General features: G+C 37.2%; 4 protein-coding genes across 5 annotated transcripts; 1 reads left to right on the forward strand and 3 right to left on the reverse strand.

Moving 5' to 3' along the window:
* Nucleotides 1-1,423: 1,423 nt before the first annotated feature.
* Nucleotides 1,424-5,069, forward strand: LOC106454766 (phytosulfokines 3). 2 transcript variants are annotated; one of them, XM_048741004.1, is made up of 3 exons: nucleotides 1,424-3,595; nucleotides 4,177-4,305; nucleotides 4,872-5,069. In XM_048741004.1, exons 1-2 carry the CDS (start codon nucleotides 3,479-3,481, stop codon nucleotides 4,297-4,299), a joined length of 240 nt encoding a protein of 79 aa, XP_048596961.1. In that variant the 5' UTR covers nucleotides 1,424-3,478; the 3' UTR covers nucleotides 4,300-4,305; nucleotides 4,872-5,069. The 2 variants fall into 2 exon arrangements, with proteins under 2 accessions (XP_048596961.1, XP_013752329.1); XM_013896875.3 differs by having other exon boundaries at nucleotides 3,404-3,595; nucleotides 4,177-5,027.
* A 1,107-nt stretch (nucleotides 5,070-6,176) lies between these two features.
* On the reverse strand, nucleotides 6,177-11,143 carry LOC125578403 (protein PHLOEM PROTEIN 2-LIKE A10-like). The gene is made up of 3 exons (XM_048741003.1): nucleotides 6,806-11,143; nucleotides 6,586-6,691; nucleotides 6,177-6,503 (listed from the first exon to the last, which is right to left on the reverse strand). The coding sequence occupies exon 1, from the start codon at nucleotides 10,020-10,022 to the stop codon at nucleotides 8,997-8,999; it is 1,026 nt and encodes a 341-aa protein (XP_048596960.1). The 5' UTR covers nucleotides 10,023-11,143; the 3' UTR covers nucleotides 6,177-6,503; nucleotides 6,586-6,691; nucleotides 6,806-8,996.
* A 199-nt stretch (nucleotides 11,144-11,342) lies between these two features.
* On the reverse strand, nucleotides 11,343-12,773 carry LOC106454762 (F-box/kelch-repeat protein At2g22050-like). Its single transcript, XM_048741002.1, has one exon. It carries the CDS (start codon nucleotides 12,539-12,541, stop codon nucleotides 11,429-11,431), a length of 1,113 nt encoding a protein of 370 aa, XP_048596959.1. The 5' UTR covers nucleotides 12,542-12,773; the 3' UTR covers nucleotides 11,343-11,428.
* Nucleotides 12,774-13,707: 934 nt separating this feature from the next.
* Nucleotides 13,708-15,953, reverse strand: LOC106454761 (F-box/kelch-repeat protein At2g22050-like). Its single transcript, XM_013896874.3, has one exon. The coding sequence runs from the start codon at nucleotides 14,928-14,930 to the stop codon at nucleotides 13,779-13,781; it is 1,152 nt and encodes a 383-aa protein (XP_013752328.2). The 5' UTR covers nucleotides 14,931-15,953; the 3' UTR covers nucleotides 13,708-13,778.
* Between the last annotated feature and the right edge of the window lie 2,217 nt (nucleotides 15,954-18,170).

Below are 18,170 nucleotides of genomic sequence, written 5' to 3' on the forward strand. Positions count from 1 at the left end.
CAAGTCTTCTTTCCATTCAACTGCACGTGAGAATCAGTAGGTGAATCTTTTATTCATATAAACACACAACTTTAAGCAACCGTCGAGAATTATTTTGTTTTATGATACTTTTATCGGAGAAGATACCACGTTGGAAATATAAAAGAGACTTGAGTAATATATAAGGAACTTGGGTTAATTCACTAATTGCCAATTAGTTTTTAAGTTGGAAGCCCAATTCCTTTATATATTACTCAAGTCTCTTTCATATTTCCAATATGGGATTTTCTCTCCAACAATTAGTGGATTGGCTCAAGTCCCTTATATATTACTCAAGTTTCTTTCATATTTCCGATGTGAGATCTTTTCTCCAATAGCTTTACATTATATTACTTGGATATGTGATTTGACTCTGATCAAAATTCTCAAAGTATATACGATACATCTTAGGTCGGCTGTTGCTATACAAAAATTGCATTAAAAACTTTGCGCACAAAACGGATAAAAACTTTGCCTGCGTTGAAACATCGGATATAACATTTTTCTTCTTTGGTAAAACATCGGATAATATATTCTTTCTTTTAGAAAAAAATCAAATATATTAAAATAAATCTGAAAACAAACACAAGGATCCGAATACAAATTGATTCACACAAAATTACACAATTCAACTATTTTCACTCTAAGTTCGCTCAACCCATTTTCCTGGCGTGTTCTACTAAAACGAATTTAATGTCCTTATGTATCAGTAACCGTTCTCCACCTTTGACGATGATCGTGAAAACAAGAAATTCACCTAATTTTCTTGGATGTCGGGGCCTTCCCGTTTCGTCCAGACTATCTAGATATCGAGGAGTTCGTCTAAGTTTGCACTTATAGCCGTCACTAAAGCGTAAGACGTAAAAGAGGAAAGGATGGTCAAAACCACTTACCAGAGTGAACTCTAAAACCCGATCGTTCCTACTTGGTTCCAACGTTAAGGACCGGTAAGGGACAAGAAATCGTAAAGGAATCCTAAGCCAATAACCGGAATGCAGAAAAACGGGTGTGAGAAAGCAGCTGCAACTAAACCCGGAGAAATTTTTAGACCTACAAAAATTATTAGCATGGTTACTCCACCAAGCAACCAATTGACTGCCCCCAGTATTGGGATAAATTATTAAGGAATATGTATCCCACATTGGAAAATCAAAGGGACATTAAGTAATATATAAAGGGTTAGGGCCAATCCACTAATTGCCAACTGGTTTTGAGTTGGAAGCCCATACTAAACCCGAATCTAACATGGTATCAGAGCCCAGATCCTAATAAGTTAAACCTCTAATTAATATTAACCCTACCCGACCAAGTATATAGGTCGTAATTGACTCGCTCGACCGAGTATAACTGTCTTAAAAAGTTTCCGAGATTTCTGGCCGATATGAGCCATCATCTGGAGGAGGGGTATTAAGGGATATGTATCCCACATTGGAAAATAAATGGGACATTAAGTAATATATAAAAGGCTAGGGCCAATCCACTAATTACCAATTGGTTTTGAGTTGGAAGCCCATAATAAACTCGAATTGTTGTTTTACTTAACTTGGTATATAAACCAAGCTTTCTGATCAATAAAACATAACTTTCTTTGATCCCAAACTAGAATTTGTCATGGTATTGGAGAGAAGATCCCACATCGAAAATATAAAAGGGACTTGAGTAATATATAAGAGACTTGGGCCAATCCACTAATTGCCAATTGGTTTTAAGTTGGAAGCCCATAATTAACTCAATTCTAACATGGTATCAGAGCGGGCCCAATACCCTGATCCATTAATACGGCCCGGACAGTGGCCCGATCATCCCATTAGTTGATGGCCCATAGAAGGCTCAGTTTCACCGAGATCGCTAAAACATAAAGCATGATTTCAGAGGAAGTATGATGGATTCTGCGAGATTAATGGTTATACGCACCATTATCTCGAGGGAGGGTATTGGAGAGAAGATCCCACATTGGAAATATGAAAGGAACTTGAGTAATATATAAGAGACTTGGGCCAATCCACTAATTGTCAATTGGTTTTAAGTTGGAAGCCCATAATTAACTCAATTCTAACAAATCACCCTGCCGAAAGGAGTTACCAAGGAGCAGAAAATCCAACTGACTAGCTGAACTCTCCATGACTTCCGCGAATCACCTCATTTAAGAACTAAAGAAATATAATTTAAGCTGTCTGAAGGTAAGAACTGGTGACACCAGATCTACCCAACACAGTAAACTGCAAAAGCTAAACATCAGGGACATAGTCGACAAAGATCCAAAGATGGAACCGTATTGAGAGCCGGAAGAGGAAAGTTGATTGAGCTAGATCAAAGATAAAATGAACCACCACCAGAAAAATCAACACACGTCGATTCCTAAAATAGAGAACGCTTCCGAACAAAAGAAAATTCATAAGAAATCAAGACAGTTTCCGAAACAGTCGTGTCTCACCAAGACGCCAAAGCAGAACCAACAACCCCATAAGTGCCGCGCAAAGCTGCCAGCCGAGAGAAGCATATGAGAAAGAATGCTCATTGGAATGCAACAAGAGACAACCTTCCCCCACCTTCACAAGCCACCACCTCTCCAAGCAGTTTAAGGAACCGCCTGCAAAACCCTGAAAAACTGACCCCGCCGACGACACTTTCTACACACACCGCGCCAAGACTCCGTCACATACCTGAAACCAAACTTAAATGCATTTCCTCTCGAGAAGAGCCGTTGTCGGTTGACCCACCAGGAACATAATTGATGAACAAAGTAAAAGATAAAAAGAGGAGAAGAAGAAGAAGAAGAAAACCATACGGTCGCGGAGCAAAATGCAATTATTTTTTAGATTTCAAAAGGAAAGAGAGACAAAAAAAAAGAGGAAAACTACAATTTAAATATTGGAAAAGTCTTTGCTTGTGTTGAAACATTTATGTAAGCAAAAGTTAATAAAAAAAAGTAAAAAAACATTTTTATACGTTTTATTAATCCATTATTTGCTTTATGTGTATCAATTTGGAATAATAAATTTCAGATTAAATAAAAATGTATAGTCTTTAAAAAAAATGTAGTCTTTGATCTCATCCACCGGTCACCTTTTTTGCCTGCTCACATGATGCTTTACAATTTTTTTTGAGCAATCATTCACACACCACAACATCAAATTATTTAGTAGGGCCATAAAATGATCTGATACGGCATGGATATGATAAAAAGAAAGAGCATCTTCTTGTTTAATTAACACTAACAAACATAAAACTAAATTCAGTCAATATTAGCGATTTATACGAAATTGTTTTACGACGTCATAAAGTAGATAACTTTACCTTTTAGAAGTTTCTATGGTTCACATTTGGCGGCATCTCGCTGTTTGTCAACTCAATCGTGTTCTCTATAAATAATAACTAATGATTCATCATCTCTTCATCCTCACATCTAACAATATTTAATATCTCGTTTTTCCTTTTCTTCGCATCTCTGCAAATCAATATGGCTAAGTTCACAACCATTTTTATCATGGCCCTCCTTCTCTGCTCAACGCTAACATACGCAGCCCGGCTGACTCCGATGACAACCACCTCCTCTTCCAGAGAAGACTCCGTCAAGGTTCGTTAACTACTACCTTCTTTGTTTTTTTTTTGTCTCATAATATTGGAACTCAAAACATATTTGCAAAATTGAAGGCTCCGTTGTAAACATGTATTATAGGTTAATATTCCGAAATATTATGGGTCAAAACTCAAAAGTCTGAATTACTTTAGAAAACAGTTTTTTTCTATTATTATTACTTTGATAAGTTGAAACTAGTATTTGGAAGCTACATATGTATGTGGAGTCCAAATTGAGAGCAGATTCAAGCGTTTAAGGGTTAAAGCACCTGTAACGATGAAATTAACTTGCATGTATTATACGAATTAATTAGCAAATAGCAAGAAAAAGAGTGCAAGATCGATTATAGAATTCATATATATATAAACTGCATATAGTTAGATTAGTCTATATAAGCTTACGAGTTACTTCTAAGATTCTAAATACGTACAAGAAGGAAACCCAAGAAAGTTTGCATGCATGGTCCATATAACATTCTCCCAATTTGTTTCGCGTAACTGATTCTATACTGTTTGACAAAAAAATCTAAAGAAGTTTAAAGTTATCACTGACGTGCAAATTATGCTATTTATGTGTAGGAAACTGAAGGAGTTAAAGCTGCAGAAGAAAACTGCAAAGGAATTGGAGAAGAAGAGTGTTTGATTAGACGAACTCTTGTTGCTCACACCGATTACATTTACACCCAGAATCACAAGCACTAGATCTATATGCAGTGCCGTGCCTCAAGTGTTATCAAAAGGGCTTTTGCCCCTGACCCCCAAAATAAATAATTTTTTAGGGCCCCCAGATTTCTAAAAATATTTAGTAACATATTGGTTTTATTTAATTGTTTACCCACAAGATTGCAAGAGACCTCTTGAAGTTTTGAACTTCTTAAAGGGAAGAGAAGTGTGTTATCCAAACTCATGGATTGCTTACCAAATATTATTGACGATTCCGGTTTCAGTCGCCACTGCTGAAAGAAGCTTTTCCAAGCTAAAGTTAATAAAGTCTTATCTACGATCAACCATGTCACAAGAAAGGCTAAATGGCTTAGCAATCATATCTATAGAAAGAGATTTACTTAGGAATCTAGATTATGAAACTTTGGTAAAACAATTTATGGAAAAAGAAGGAAGAAAAATTATGTCTTAGTATTTTCAAGTTATTGTTTTAGTTTTTTTTTTATGTTTTCAGATATATATTATACTTTTGACAGAAAAATTTTTTTATAAGAGGCCCCATTTTTATAGTCGCCCCAAGCTCCATTAAACCTTCGCACGGCACTGTCTATATGTATTAAGCCATATAGTTAACTAGTAACATTATTAAACTCTATCCCTATACTTTCGGTTCTCTGTCCTTTTTCCATTTTTGAATTTCGTTGTTGCTATTTTCATTTCTGTTATATTACTATTTCTGTTATATTACTAAGAGAGATTATTATTCACATTCGTTTGCATAATCATGGGTTTTAAAATAGCTTTCCGTATTTATTTTGTAAGGCTGGTATGCATAAAGAGTGTTAATTTAGACATATTTCGCGAGGCTATAAAAAAAGTAAAATATACTAATATATTTTTATTTATTGTACGGTCATTTAAATAAAAATAATTTAATTAAATATTTATTGGTAAGAAATATACTTAATATGAAATTCACATTACAAATGTAAAATGAATTTTTTTTAATAAAAAAAAAACAAAATAACATTTTTTATGAAATAGAGAGAGTATTAAAAAATCGCAAAGTCACAACAAATATGTTTATTCCATTTCGAGTTTGGTTGTAACCACCAGCTGTATTTTGTCTTAATATTAGACGAGTTGACATTGAAAAAGTTAGTTGACTTTTAGAGTGAAGACTACTTCCTTTTATTAGAGCATGTTTATTGCAGATTCTTAGATTGAGGTTCTTAGCGTAATATAAGATATGATTTCTTAGCTTTTAACTAAAAAAACTAAGAAACGTCTCTTAAATAAGAGATATAAAAAACGTCTGTTAATTACTTTTTTTAGTTAAAAACTAAGATATTGTATCTTATATTACGTTAAGAACCCCAACCTAAGAGACCTGCAATAAACATGTTCTTACACTTCTTGTATTAGACTTGGAAAGTTCGGACATGGCGAACAGAGTAGTAGGTTACGATATGTTATTTATGGACTAAGAGCACCTCCATCAATTAGAACCTTAAATGGACTCTTAAGATAAAATTAATAGTTAATCAGATGATTTGAACATTTAAGAACCTTAGTTAGTGCAATTAGTTTTTTCCTCCTCTAAAACTAGAATGATTTAAAATAAAAGCATCCAACCATCCACCAAAACAACACATAATGTGACGCCAACACAAAGAATATGTAAATGAACTAATCCGGAAGTGAACATCAAACCATCCACCAAAACCACATAGCCTTGTGTTCTGTCCATTGATGACTGACGTTACATTACATCTGACTTCCTAGATCTCACTTAAGGTAGCTGTCAAACAATCCATATCTTTGACAATTGTAGGTGTGCCTATCACTTGAAGTGGATTCAAGTCATTCCACATTCCCGTCCCCCCCCCCCCCCCCCCCCCCCCCCCCACAACAAAAAAAAAAAAGAGTTTTCATTCAAATTACAGAGAAAAAATGTTGAGTTTACTAATTGTTCATCAGACACCTAGGGACCTTATATCAAGTCTTTAAAACCAAAACATTGCAGCAAAAAGAGTTACAAAAGTGACCTACATGTATATAATACTTTTCTTGCTCTTCAGCAAAAGGCTTTTGTTAAAACGCTCAGATCAACGCCGTAGTAGGTTTTGATCTCATCTGAAAAGTTATCCCAATGAACCATTGCCCCATCCAAGTCATTCTTCTTCCGATCTGCCATGTTGGATTTGATAGGTGCAAACCACATGCGAGCATGACTAGGATACCTATTGGTAACAACATTAATAGTTCACAACAACAACAAAACCAAAATATGATGCATATTTAAATTAACAGAAATCAACTTACATGACACCGGTGGGCTTCAACCAACGGTCACGAGCACAAATCACAGAATCAAACATGGACTCACGCAGAAGAAAGTATCCCATCCACTCCGAGATAATCACATCAACTGCTCATTAAATTGAATACATATAACAACATATCAGATTCATGTAATGTCTAATACTCAAAACCAAATTGAAAACAATACCTTTCTCAGGCAAAGAGATATCTTCGACAGAACCTTGAATGACTTCAACAACATGTTCACGATTGTTAGCTTTGACAAGAGCACAAGCGTGACGACGAGATTCGAGACGAGAGAGACGACGAGATTCAAGAGAGACTACGAGAATCGACACGAGAGAGAAGACGGAGATGTCGAGAATGAAACCGAAAGTCCTTCGGCTTTCTCACGACGAAGGAGAGAGAGAGCGATGGATATGCGGTCGAATCACAAACTGCCACGTTAGGGCTTCTTAGCTTCTCTAGAAAGCCCAATTTAAGCAGCGATTCTTCAGTATTTTAGGTTTTTTTATTTATTTTTATTCAACTTTTGTTAGGAACCTATTGTTAGACACTCCTGATGGACTTGCTCTAAGGCCCTCAAACACATCGGAAAGAAGATAAAAACTTCACCATTCTGAAAATAATTATATTTAAAAAACTTGAACTCGAGTTCATGGTCTTTGGTTAGATGATTTGCGTCTGGTGGCAAGACTGGAAACTGATTGTGGAATTAAAGAAGATTGTCGATGTGAGTTAGGCTAGGAATTAACTAGAACTTGAGTTCTTGGAGTGTATATAACGTGTGGAGGCCGCAACTCAGCTATTCACCTCAGTGGCTTCACCTCGACTAAGACCACCTTCAGAATCATCGACAGATCATCGACAGGGACATGTAACACCATCTCGGCTACGAGGGATAGAAGAAATTTTAACTTTCTTATGTCATTATGGATTAGATAACTTCTTCATTTAATTCAATTCCCTGTGTACGTATTCCTTGATTTCTATTTCTTTTTTTGCCAAGGAAACACCTAATTAGGCTTTTGCAATCCTCAACATTTCATTTTAATGATATTCACAATTTAGTGAAAAAAAGCTAGTAATTAATGGTATTAGAGTAGAGTTAACACTTACTCTATTGTTGATTGCATAGTTGATCGGTAAAAAGTATATTTTTGGGTTTGAATGGTTTGGACATTTTCATACGAATAATCAGAAATACAAAATAACTCGGCGATAAGAAAAACTAAAAAAAGTTGTCTAAACAAGATCTCTTTATTGCACCGTAGCCTATTTTGGTTAAGGTTTAAAGGCTTCTACACCCAGGTCTAGAGTTCAAATCCCAGACTATGCAATTTATTGCAGATTACAGGAAATTCAGGTTTCAAGTCCCTAAGAGAGCGGTTTATTAAACAATTATGCAGACTACAAAGGAAAGACTTGCAAGGGATCTTCAACATGGTGCAAGTAAATCTGGCCAGACGTGGATTTTCATAGGATGGCTCAGGTGATGCAGTTAGGCGTAGATCTTCATAAGGCAGGTAGTATTGTCGGTTGTCGAATCGTCTATGTAATATTTCTTATATTATAATTGTAAGATCATAATAAATTAGTGTTAAAAAAAAAACAAGATCTCTTTAATAAGATTTGAGGTAGTGATCTACGGTGACGATTTCGAAATGTGGATGATCATCTTTGTGAAAGCGTGTATATGAACGAGTTAGCATATCCTTAATGAATTGTATCATCTTTATAAAAGTATGATTTGATAGAGTATGTTATGTTTTCTTACGTGGGCGGAACACGATTTTAGGTCTAACATTTCTTTGGGCTCTATGCTAGGTCCAGTGCCAGACCCATCTCCAACACCTATAAAAATTTTGAAACTTTTTAATATTGTTGACCATGCGATCTTTGCGACCAGAAAATGCCATGTTGGCGTCGCATACTAGATGTTGCAATTTGAGGAAAGTATATTAAGTGCAAGTTCAACTGAAGCTAAAGATCAATGAGATCAAATCAGGACGACAGAGTTATCAACTTTGTTTGCTTATTTTGACCAAAAAAGAACATATATGAAAACCTCTCAATGCTCTCATCATATTCATATATGGGTCTCGTTTCATCCACATCACCGACCACCGTTCCATACCATATTTATCCACAAAACACATACAAGTGTATAACAAATAATGTCACACAAATATCGAAATATACAAATCCAAAACATTCAAACAAAGTAACCCCACACCCATTCAGAATCACACAGAGAAAAAAAAAAGGACAAAACAATCATTTGCTTCTCAAATTGAAGAGAGAAAAAAAAACAAAAGTTTTGATTGAATCCAAGAATCACCCAAACAAAACACAAGTCCAGTGTTAGTTTTGAAATTAAAAAAAAAACTGTGTCTTGTCTTATAGCCTGATCAGTTTCTTGGAGTGAGTATCCAAGGAGCTTCGACAATCTGTAAACACAAACTATGTAGTAGAGATGATTTAACTCTCACCAATCTCCTCGTTTCGTTTCCTCTCTCTCTAACTTTCTCCACGTAACTCTCCACTTTACCATTCGCTCTCTCGACCAACACTTCTAACAACGACCTAACCGTCTCAAACGCCACCCTCCCGGTTAAATCCACCACGTATTCCCGGTTACTCGGTACAGCCAACGAAACCCGATCGAACCACGCCGGTTTTGATCCGACGGTCAACGTTTGAAATAACGATCGGTCTGCTGACTCTCTCACGAACGTTTCAACCGCACCGTTACAGACCGTTAGTAACGTTTGCTTAACCTTGTGTTCGTGTTTCGGATTGGTTAAACCGGCGAAGAGATCGTTAAAGACGTTGACTTCCGTCGTCTTATCGAGATAAACCGAAACCGCGGTGCTCACGAAACGCTGAACGCAATCGCCGATTAGATTTCTCCCGTCGTCGGAGCAAACCGCGTCGAGCAATTTCGAATCAGAGAATTCGCGGGAGGAAAAGAGCGCGACGACTAAGTTTCTAGCGAAGCTACCAACGACCGCAGACGCGAAACCGGACCCTGATTTCGTGAACAGCTTATCGATAACCCGGTCCGTGAAACCCGAACCGGAATCTGACCGGTATCCTCTGAGTAAGCCAACGGTTACGGTTTGTGTGAATCTGGTCAAAGAAGAATTGAGCTCATCCGATTTGGCGAGTTTGGAAATCTGTTTCAAGCTGTTTGGGATTTGATTCGAATCGGAGCCGAGAAACGCCGTTAGATCCTTTGGGATTATGTTAACCGCTTCGGCGGAATGTGTTGCTGCTTCGACGAGGTTAAGGAGCTTAGAGATTTGTTTCCTTTTCTGGGAAATGGAAGGAGAATGATAAACTCTGAAAGCGCCATAACCACTTAGTGCAAGTAGAATCCACTTCTTGTTTCTTAGACCAAAATCAAAACCCTTTTTGCCTAATGCTAAATCCATATAACCACAGAACCAATCTTTATTGTTAAAACAGAGCAAAAGTATAAAAGGAAGTGAGAAATCAAGATTCTTGGAGGAATGAGAAAAAAAGTTCTTTGAATTGGATAAGAATTCAAATCATGACGTCAAGCCAATAACAGAATTGTATGTAACAAGAGAGAGAGAGATTGTATTATAAATGTGCTGCAGATAACTGATCTATCAAGTAGATATGATGTAGGCAAAGGTGTGTATATATACATGCGTGTAATACAAGAAGAAATCGATTGGGGTCTTTTTATTGGAAGTTCAGAGCATGGGTTGTTAGATGATGATGATGATAAAGTCAGTTATGGAGTTTTTAAAGTTCAACACCTACTTCAGAAAAGTAATAATACCAGGTCATTTAAAACCCTTATCAGTAACGTGAATGGTCATGCCTCAGTCAACCGTGTACAAATTTGTTTTAGGCCAAATGATATGCGATACGCTGCACACATCATAGAAGGTGACAAAATCATCTTAAACTTCTATTTTTCTTTGAAAGTAAAAAAAAAAACATAACATTGTGGAATTAAATTTAGAAGAAAAATGTAAATGATCTAAACAACTTTTTTTTTTTGTTCACCCCAGAATTTTTTTTTTTTATCAAAAATCTCTGAACTGAAAACTTTGAAAGCTATGTATATTGTCTTTTCAAATTTGAGAACCAAGACTAATGTTCTATTAGATTTTGCCTAAGACCGATCATATTTACATAATCAGGCACTTTCCTAGAAGACATTGTGCAAAAGCTATCCACAATGTTCTTCAGCAACATTAAAGCTCATCAGTTTACTTTAAACAGAATGCAAAAGTTTAGTTCTTTGGTCTGAAGATTCAGGGATCATTTCATGTTAGTTGTAACTCACAGGCACATCGTCGTCATCTTGTTCAAGATCACAGAACGATATACAACTTCATCCTCATTGACAAGATGTACGGTGTAGCTAACATTTCCTGCATTATCTTCATCCTTCAACCAATCATCAGCATACTTGAACGTAAATAAGTCTAGGTGAAGAACCAGTGCACGGGCTTGTCATCATGTCATGGCGCGCTGGTGCTGGTCTTTCAAATTTGATCAGAGGCTTGTCAACAACTTGTTTGCACTTGCTCTCGATTGGGCGCTTCACCTTCTGAAACTCCGATGTTTCACTAAGACTGTTGTGTTTCCACAGAGATGGTTTTGAGTTTTGATTGGTTCACGTGAAAGTTTTCATTTTTAGTGTGCGATGGTTATAACCAACATATGTGAAATACTCCCCGAGCTTCACAAAAACATATACCTTTCAGTCCACAAACTTAAAAACATGTTAATTTCCTTCCAAATATGATTCCATGATAAATCCTTTCTAGCTAGCAACCAACCAACTTGCTCTCTCAAATCACTCAGAAACAGCTAAACAATGCAGAAAACAAAACGACGACGGAACTGTACCCACAACACCAGACCAATCAATCGTCCCACAAATCCTGTCTCCAGCTCTATGCACTGAGACCAACTTACACCGAACACTCTTGGTAACACTATCATCAACTCTACTCTCACCCCACATGTACAAAACCACAAGCTTTCCCTCGTATTCCGACATGGCATCCGCATGAAAGATAAACATCTCCTTCCCATCGAGACCCACCAATCTTCTCCACACGTCAATCTTTGTATCAAACCACATCACCCCAAGCCGCTTAAAGCAAGCAAAGAGAACATCCTCCACCACGCACACGCGCTCCACAGTATCAGGCACCGTCTCCTTTCTTCCACGTTCCGAGAGTCTCTCGCTTACAATCTTAACCAACCGTTCTCCTTCACACTCCCTCGGGTTGTACACGCTCGTCTTCTCGTACTCCACTATGTAAACCTTCCCCTCCACGGAGGCGCTAGACCGTGGAATCGTACGCACGTTCTCTGCCCCCGCAAGCTCCCAAGTCTCCGACTTTGGGTCGAAAACTTCAACTTGGATCTCTTCCTGATACCCTCCGCCTCCGATGACGTATATCTTCCCGTCTATTACACCCACAGCTGCTTCTTCCACGTTTCGAGGCACGCTCATGCTTGGTCCCTGAGTCATGTTCCCGGATCGGGTGTCAAGGATCCATAGATCCGAGGAAGGTCTTCTAGATCGGCCGATGAAGAAGATGTTCGAACCCACTGCCACGGTTGAAGAACCGTACTTGTGAGGAGGGAAGGTCGTTGGGTTCGGAACTAACCCATACTCTGTTGTCGTCGTCGTTGATGTTTCGCTGAGAGTAAACCAGTGGAAGGATGAGTCGTTGTATTCTTGTTGGAAACATACATAGAGGGAGCTCTTGTGGCGGATAGATCGTAGTCCGTAGCGGACAAGAGCTCTTAGGTGTTTTGAGACCCATGAGATGTTTAGGTGATAGCTTCTTGGTACGCGGGCTAAGCATCTCAAAACGATTTCGTCAGGCAGGGAAGAAAGCGACGGATGGGTAGTGTAGTTTTCCAGTGGCTTGTCGGCGTTGGAGTTAGACATTGCTGCGTTCAACAAGAGAGACTCTAAAATTTGTAAGAAAACTGTTTCAACTATTCAGTTTCTCTTTGTGATTTATTTATAGATAAATGCAAAAACCCTACACACAATGATACCCTAAAGTAAAGAAGACAGATGGCATGATCCTGATCCTCTGTGAGAACAGCAAATCTGTTTTGTGGTTGGGATTTAAGTAAGCTTTTTTCGTACCAGTTTCTTTCTTCTGCTGCTTTTTCATTACTTGCTCTGTTTTTTTTTTGTCTTCTTGTTTGGGTGGCTGTTGATGTAGATAAGTTGCAGCAAGCGTTTCTTTATCGATGGGCTTCAACTCATACTTGGGCCTCCATACCATTCATCTCTCTTTGTCTTGTTTGTTAGACCACCTCCATCCATTAGGACCCCTAATGGGTACTTAAAATTAAATTAATATATAATGTAGTGATTTGAAAGGTTAAGTACCTCTATTAATCTATTTTATTTTTCCATCTTCCATTGGCAGGACCACATTGGGGTACTTAAGTTTTTTTTTTTTTTTTTTTTAAGTTGAATGATATGAAAGAAATTGATACATAACATTTTTATTAAAAATGACATAAGAGCATATTAAACATACAAATATAAACAGTAGACGAGAAAAAACAGATTAGTTGAAATCTTAATTTGTTCCAAATTTTTGCCATATATGCTCAACCAAATCCGCTTTCAATCGTTCATGTATTGTTCGATCACGAACTTGATTCCGAATACTCATCATATTGCCGAGATTTGAAGGCATATCTGTAGAAAACGAGAGATCCACTTCTGAGAGAACAGCAAATATGGTGTTACCTAACCATATTTTCAGACAGGGCCAAATTTTGACAACTCTATTTGCAACTAATTTTTACCATGATTTTTTCCTAAATTTCATTAAATTATAGTTCCTAACAAGAGACTGTGGTTCTTGGTCCAAGCTCACTAGTTTATCAACTCTAGCATCTGTGTTCAGACTTCAGACAGTCCTCAAGTTAAACTCCAGCATGTGTTCTCTTCCTAAAAGTTTTTGGCTTCATTTTGAATGCGTTTTAATTTTTTTAAATCTCTTGGGATCTAATCTTATCAAATACTAATTACTAATTACTAATAAGCGCTGGTCGTATTTTGTAATGTTCATAAAAGAACTAGCTCTTTATTTAGTAAATGGTCTTCGCAGGAATCAACGAGAAACAGACAAGGACACATACTATGATCAATCAATCAATCAATCGGAAACAGCTAAACAATGCAGAAAATCAACCGAATCTGGGACTGTACCCATAGAACCAGACCAATCGACCGTCCCACAAATCATGTCTCCAGATCTATGCAGTGAGACCAACATACACCGAATACTCTTGGTAACAGTGTGATAAACTTCCTTTTCACTCAGCATGTACAAAATCACTAGCTTACCATCGTCGTATTCAGCCATGGCATCCACATGAAAGATAAAAGGTAGTTCCTTCCCATCACGATCCAACAATCTCCTCCACACATTGAGCTTTGTATTAAACCACATGACCCCACTCTGATAAAAGAAAGCATAGAGAACATCTTCCACCACACACACAATAAACGCTGAATCATTTAACATATCCTTTCGACCACGTTCGAGTCTCTGGCTTACCATACGAACCATCCGTTCCCTCTCACATTCTCTCGGGTTGTACACATTTATCTCCCCGTACTCCACCATATAAACCTTCCCCTCCACCGAGGCGCTACACCGTGAGGTTTTACGCACGTTCTCCATCCCTGCAAGCTCCCACGTTTCCGACTTCAGATCAAAAACTTCCACTTGGATCTCTTCGTTAAACCTTTCCTCCTGTAAACCTCCTCCGCCTCCGATGACGTATATCTTCCCGTCGATCACTCCCACAGCTGCTTCGCCTTTCTCTCGAGGCACGCTCATGCTTGGTCCCTTAGTCATGTTCCCAGATCGTGTATCAAGGATCCATAGATCCGAGGAAGGCTCGCTAGATCCGCCGCCGATGAAGAAGATCTTTGATCCCGCTACAACGGTTAAAGAACCGTGCTTAGGATGAGGGAAGGGAGTTGGGTTCGGAACTAATCGATACTCTGTCGTCGTCGTTGCTGTTTCCTCAGTCGGACAGAGAGTAAACCAGTGGAAGGATGTGTCGTTGTAATGATTTCGTAAACATACATAGAGGGAGCTCTTGTGGCGGGTGGATCGCAAGCCGTTGAGCTCAGGCGAGCGAACGAGGGATCTTAGGTTTTGTGACACCCATGAGAGGCTTAGGTGATAGCTTCTTGGCACAAGGGCTAAGCATCTCAGAACGATTTCTTCAGGCAGTGAAGAAAGCGAGGGTGGCGGAGGATGATGGGTAGTGTGTTTTCTCGGTGGCTTGGCCATCGTTGCCTTCCTTAGATGGAAAAATGTAGCATTTTAGGGTAAAAAAAGAAAAAGAACGTGCTAGCTAGAAAACGGCATGTTGTGCGAGAAAACAACATGATCAAATATATGCTTTTTCTCCACGTGTGGTGTAGAGTCATTAATTATTTTGATGTGAAGCTTACTATATAGAGTATAGATTAATATCAACTTGAATTATGCAAAATGATGTATGACGTAATAACTAGATTGCAAGTCATATTTCTTGTTAATGTTGAAATTTCTATAGCCTTTTAGTACGAATGATAAATGATTCCACAAGTTGTAAACACCATTTTATAAGATGGTCCATCCAATATGTAAAGGGCATGTTTGTTTTTCCATCTGAATAGACCATCTGGATGAAGATGAGAGTTTTGTTTGTTTAGACACTAAAAGTGCAACTCATTCAGATGGATTATCCGGATGACTTTTGGAAATTTAGACTTAATTTTTAAGTCCATTTAGCTGAACCAATTTGGATCATTTGAATGGAAATGGTTCATTCAAAATGGTATAATGTCTATTATACCCTTAATGTAATTCACATATCACAAACCTAAACATAATATCATTTTTGTCACAAACGAAAACTAACAAAACTACAAAAACACTTTTTCCCGTGCAAAACACTACTTTTTCACGCCAAAACCCTAAAACGCATTTTTCCGCTAAAATTGCAAAAAAATGTTTTTCCATCAAAATTGCAAAAACGTGTTTTCCCACAAAAACCGAAAAACATGTTTTCATGCCAAAATCACAAAAAAATGTTTTCACGCTAACACCCCAAAATATATTTTCCGCCAAAACACAAAAAACGTGTTTTCCCGCCAAAGTCGCAAAACGTGTTTCCCGCTAAAATTGCAAAAACGTGTTTTCCCGCCAAAACAAAAAAAAAAACATGTTTTCTCGCCAAAACCGGAAATTTTTATTTTCCCGCCAAAACCGAAAAATCTCGTTTCCCGCGAAAACCGTAAAAATGTGTTCCCGCCAAACACGTGTTTTCTTGCCAAAACCGCAAAAATGTGTTTTCTCGCCAAAACCGCAAAAACGCATTTTCTCGCCAAAACTGCAAAAAAGCGTTTTCCCGCCAAAACCGCAAAAGCATGTTTTCCCGCCAAACGCAAAAAACATGTTTCCCTCCAAAAACCCAAAAAAATGCGTTTTCGCGCCAAAAACGTGTTTTTCTGCCAAAACCGCAAAAACGCGTTTTTTCTGCCAAAACCGCAAAAACGCGTTTTCCCGCCAAAATCGCAAAAACGTGGTTCCCTCCAAAACCACAAAAACGTGTTTTCCCGCCAAAACCGCAAAAACCTGTTTTCTCGCCAAAACCGAAAATTTGTATTTTCCCGCCAAAACCGAAAAATCTCATTTTTCCGCCATAACCGAAAATCTTGTTTTCCGCGAAAACAGAAAAAATGTGTTTTTTCGCTAAAACCGAAAAATCTTGTTTTCTCGCCCAAACCGGAAAAACAAAACTCGTTAATTTTGAAATAATTCTAATGTAAATATATTAAACTAAATAATTAAATGTAATATAGTTAAAATATATATATTTTATATGATTAAATCAACAAAAGGGTATTTTGGTAATTTGTTTACTAAACTCATTTGAATGGAAATGAAAATAAAGAAACAAACATAAGATCCATTTAGTTTATTCATCTAGATGAACTATGTGGATGGACAAACAAACAATCACAAAAATCTGAATGGATCATTTGAATAGATAATACAAATGAATCATTTGGATGAAGATGACAAATGGTGAAACAAACAGCCTCAAAGTAAACCAACATAAGTACAATTAGAACTGATTAATAAATATTATAATATCATTGTCGGACTAAAAAATGGATAGAAACAGAGTCGAGGTTCAGATTTCTCTATTTGATTTTTTAAATGTTAGTAGTGTGTCAGTTTGCATATGTTCAAAAATCTCAAGATATAATATCTTTGATCTCGAAGCTCTTAAAAACCGACGCTTGTTGAACCTTAAACCTATGATATACTCTTAGATACAATAAAAAGAAAAGATAGGAGATTGTGCTTTTTGTTGAAAATATGTGCTTATAATGGAGCTAGTATTTCAATAAAAATAAAGGGATACGCCTCAGATAAGAGCTTAGAGAGAAGAAGATGTATCAAATTAAGAACCTCCCTTTAGTGCTCCTCCTCCTCAAGGTGTTTCCAGTTCTGTTCAATTCTCTTTACCAAATGATGTAGGATAACAGATTACTCAACTCTTTTCAATATCTACGAAGGCCTCCTTAACAATACTATTTGAACACTAGCAAGTGTGCTTAGATTTCCCTGAAGAGAAGATTATACCAAGCTAGCATAAGTGGTAAATTTACATGAAGTTTCTACTCAGCCTCTTGAAAATCTAAGAGTTTTTTTTTTCTGTGTGTGTGTTTGTCTTTACTAGTTGACTGAAGATGACAATCGAAAGCAAAACAAACAAACATCATGTAACCAGATATTATTAGCTCAACTCAAAAGGACCCTCACTGTTGTGTTAGAGGTGCTCAGTTCGACTGACATGACGAAGCTAATATTACAGACTTCGGCCACGAACCTCCTAGTATTCAAAAATAAATGATGTAGACATAATGTCGATCAACCTAAAGGAACATGAAGAAGAAGATGATGACTTGATAATCCTACCTGAAATGGACAACTTAGTTCAACCGGCTGATCCGGGCTGGACCAACATGCTGACAAAAACAAATATAACAGAAATAGATATGGGCAACGAATTACTAGAAGGTTAATTAAAAAATTGCCGGAAATTTTACAAAAGTTCACCAGAAACTCGTGTGGAATTCGCCAAAAATTCATCTATAATCTGCCGAAAATTAGTTTGGAACCTGCCAAAATTTCGTTCACCAAACTCACCCAGAATTACACCGAAAGAAAAACTATAAATCATTTTAAATCGCTGTTGGTTGATTGTCTAACTCCTAACAAATTACTACTTTGTCTTGTTGAAACAAGATAATTTTTTATGTAAAGAATAGAAAGAAATGTGAATTCTGGAAAAATAAATTTTTATTTTTAAGTTTGAATGGGCCAATAGAAGAGTAAAAAAAATGGACTTGTTTATTGGGTTATGGATGTTAAAAGCTAATAGAAAATGATAGTTTTTGCTCTAGCTTAATCCATGCTACTATGTTCGCTCCTTCTCTTCCTAGAGGTTTTCAGCTTTTAGTTGCATTTTAT

Source organism: Brassica napus, chromosome A9, assembly GCF_020379485.1.
Source record: "Brassica napus cultivar Da-Ae chromosome A9, Da-Ae, whole genome shotgun sequence".
Classification (NCBI taxonomy): Eukaryota; Viridiplantae; Streptophyta; class Magnoliopsida; order Brassicales; family Brassicaceae; genus Brassica; species Brassica napus.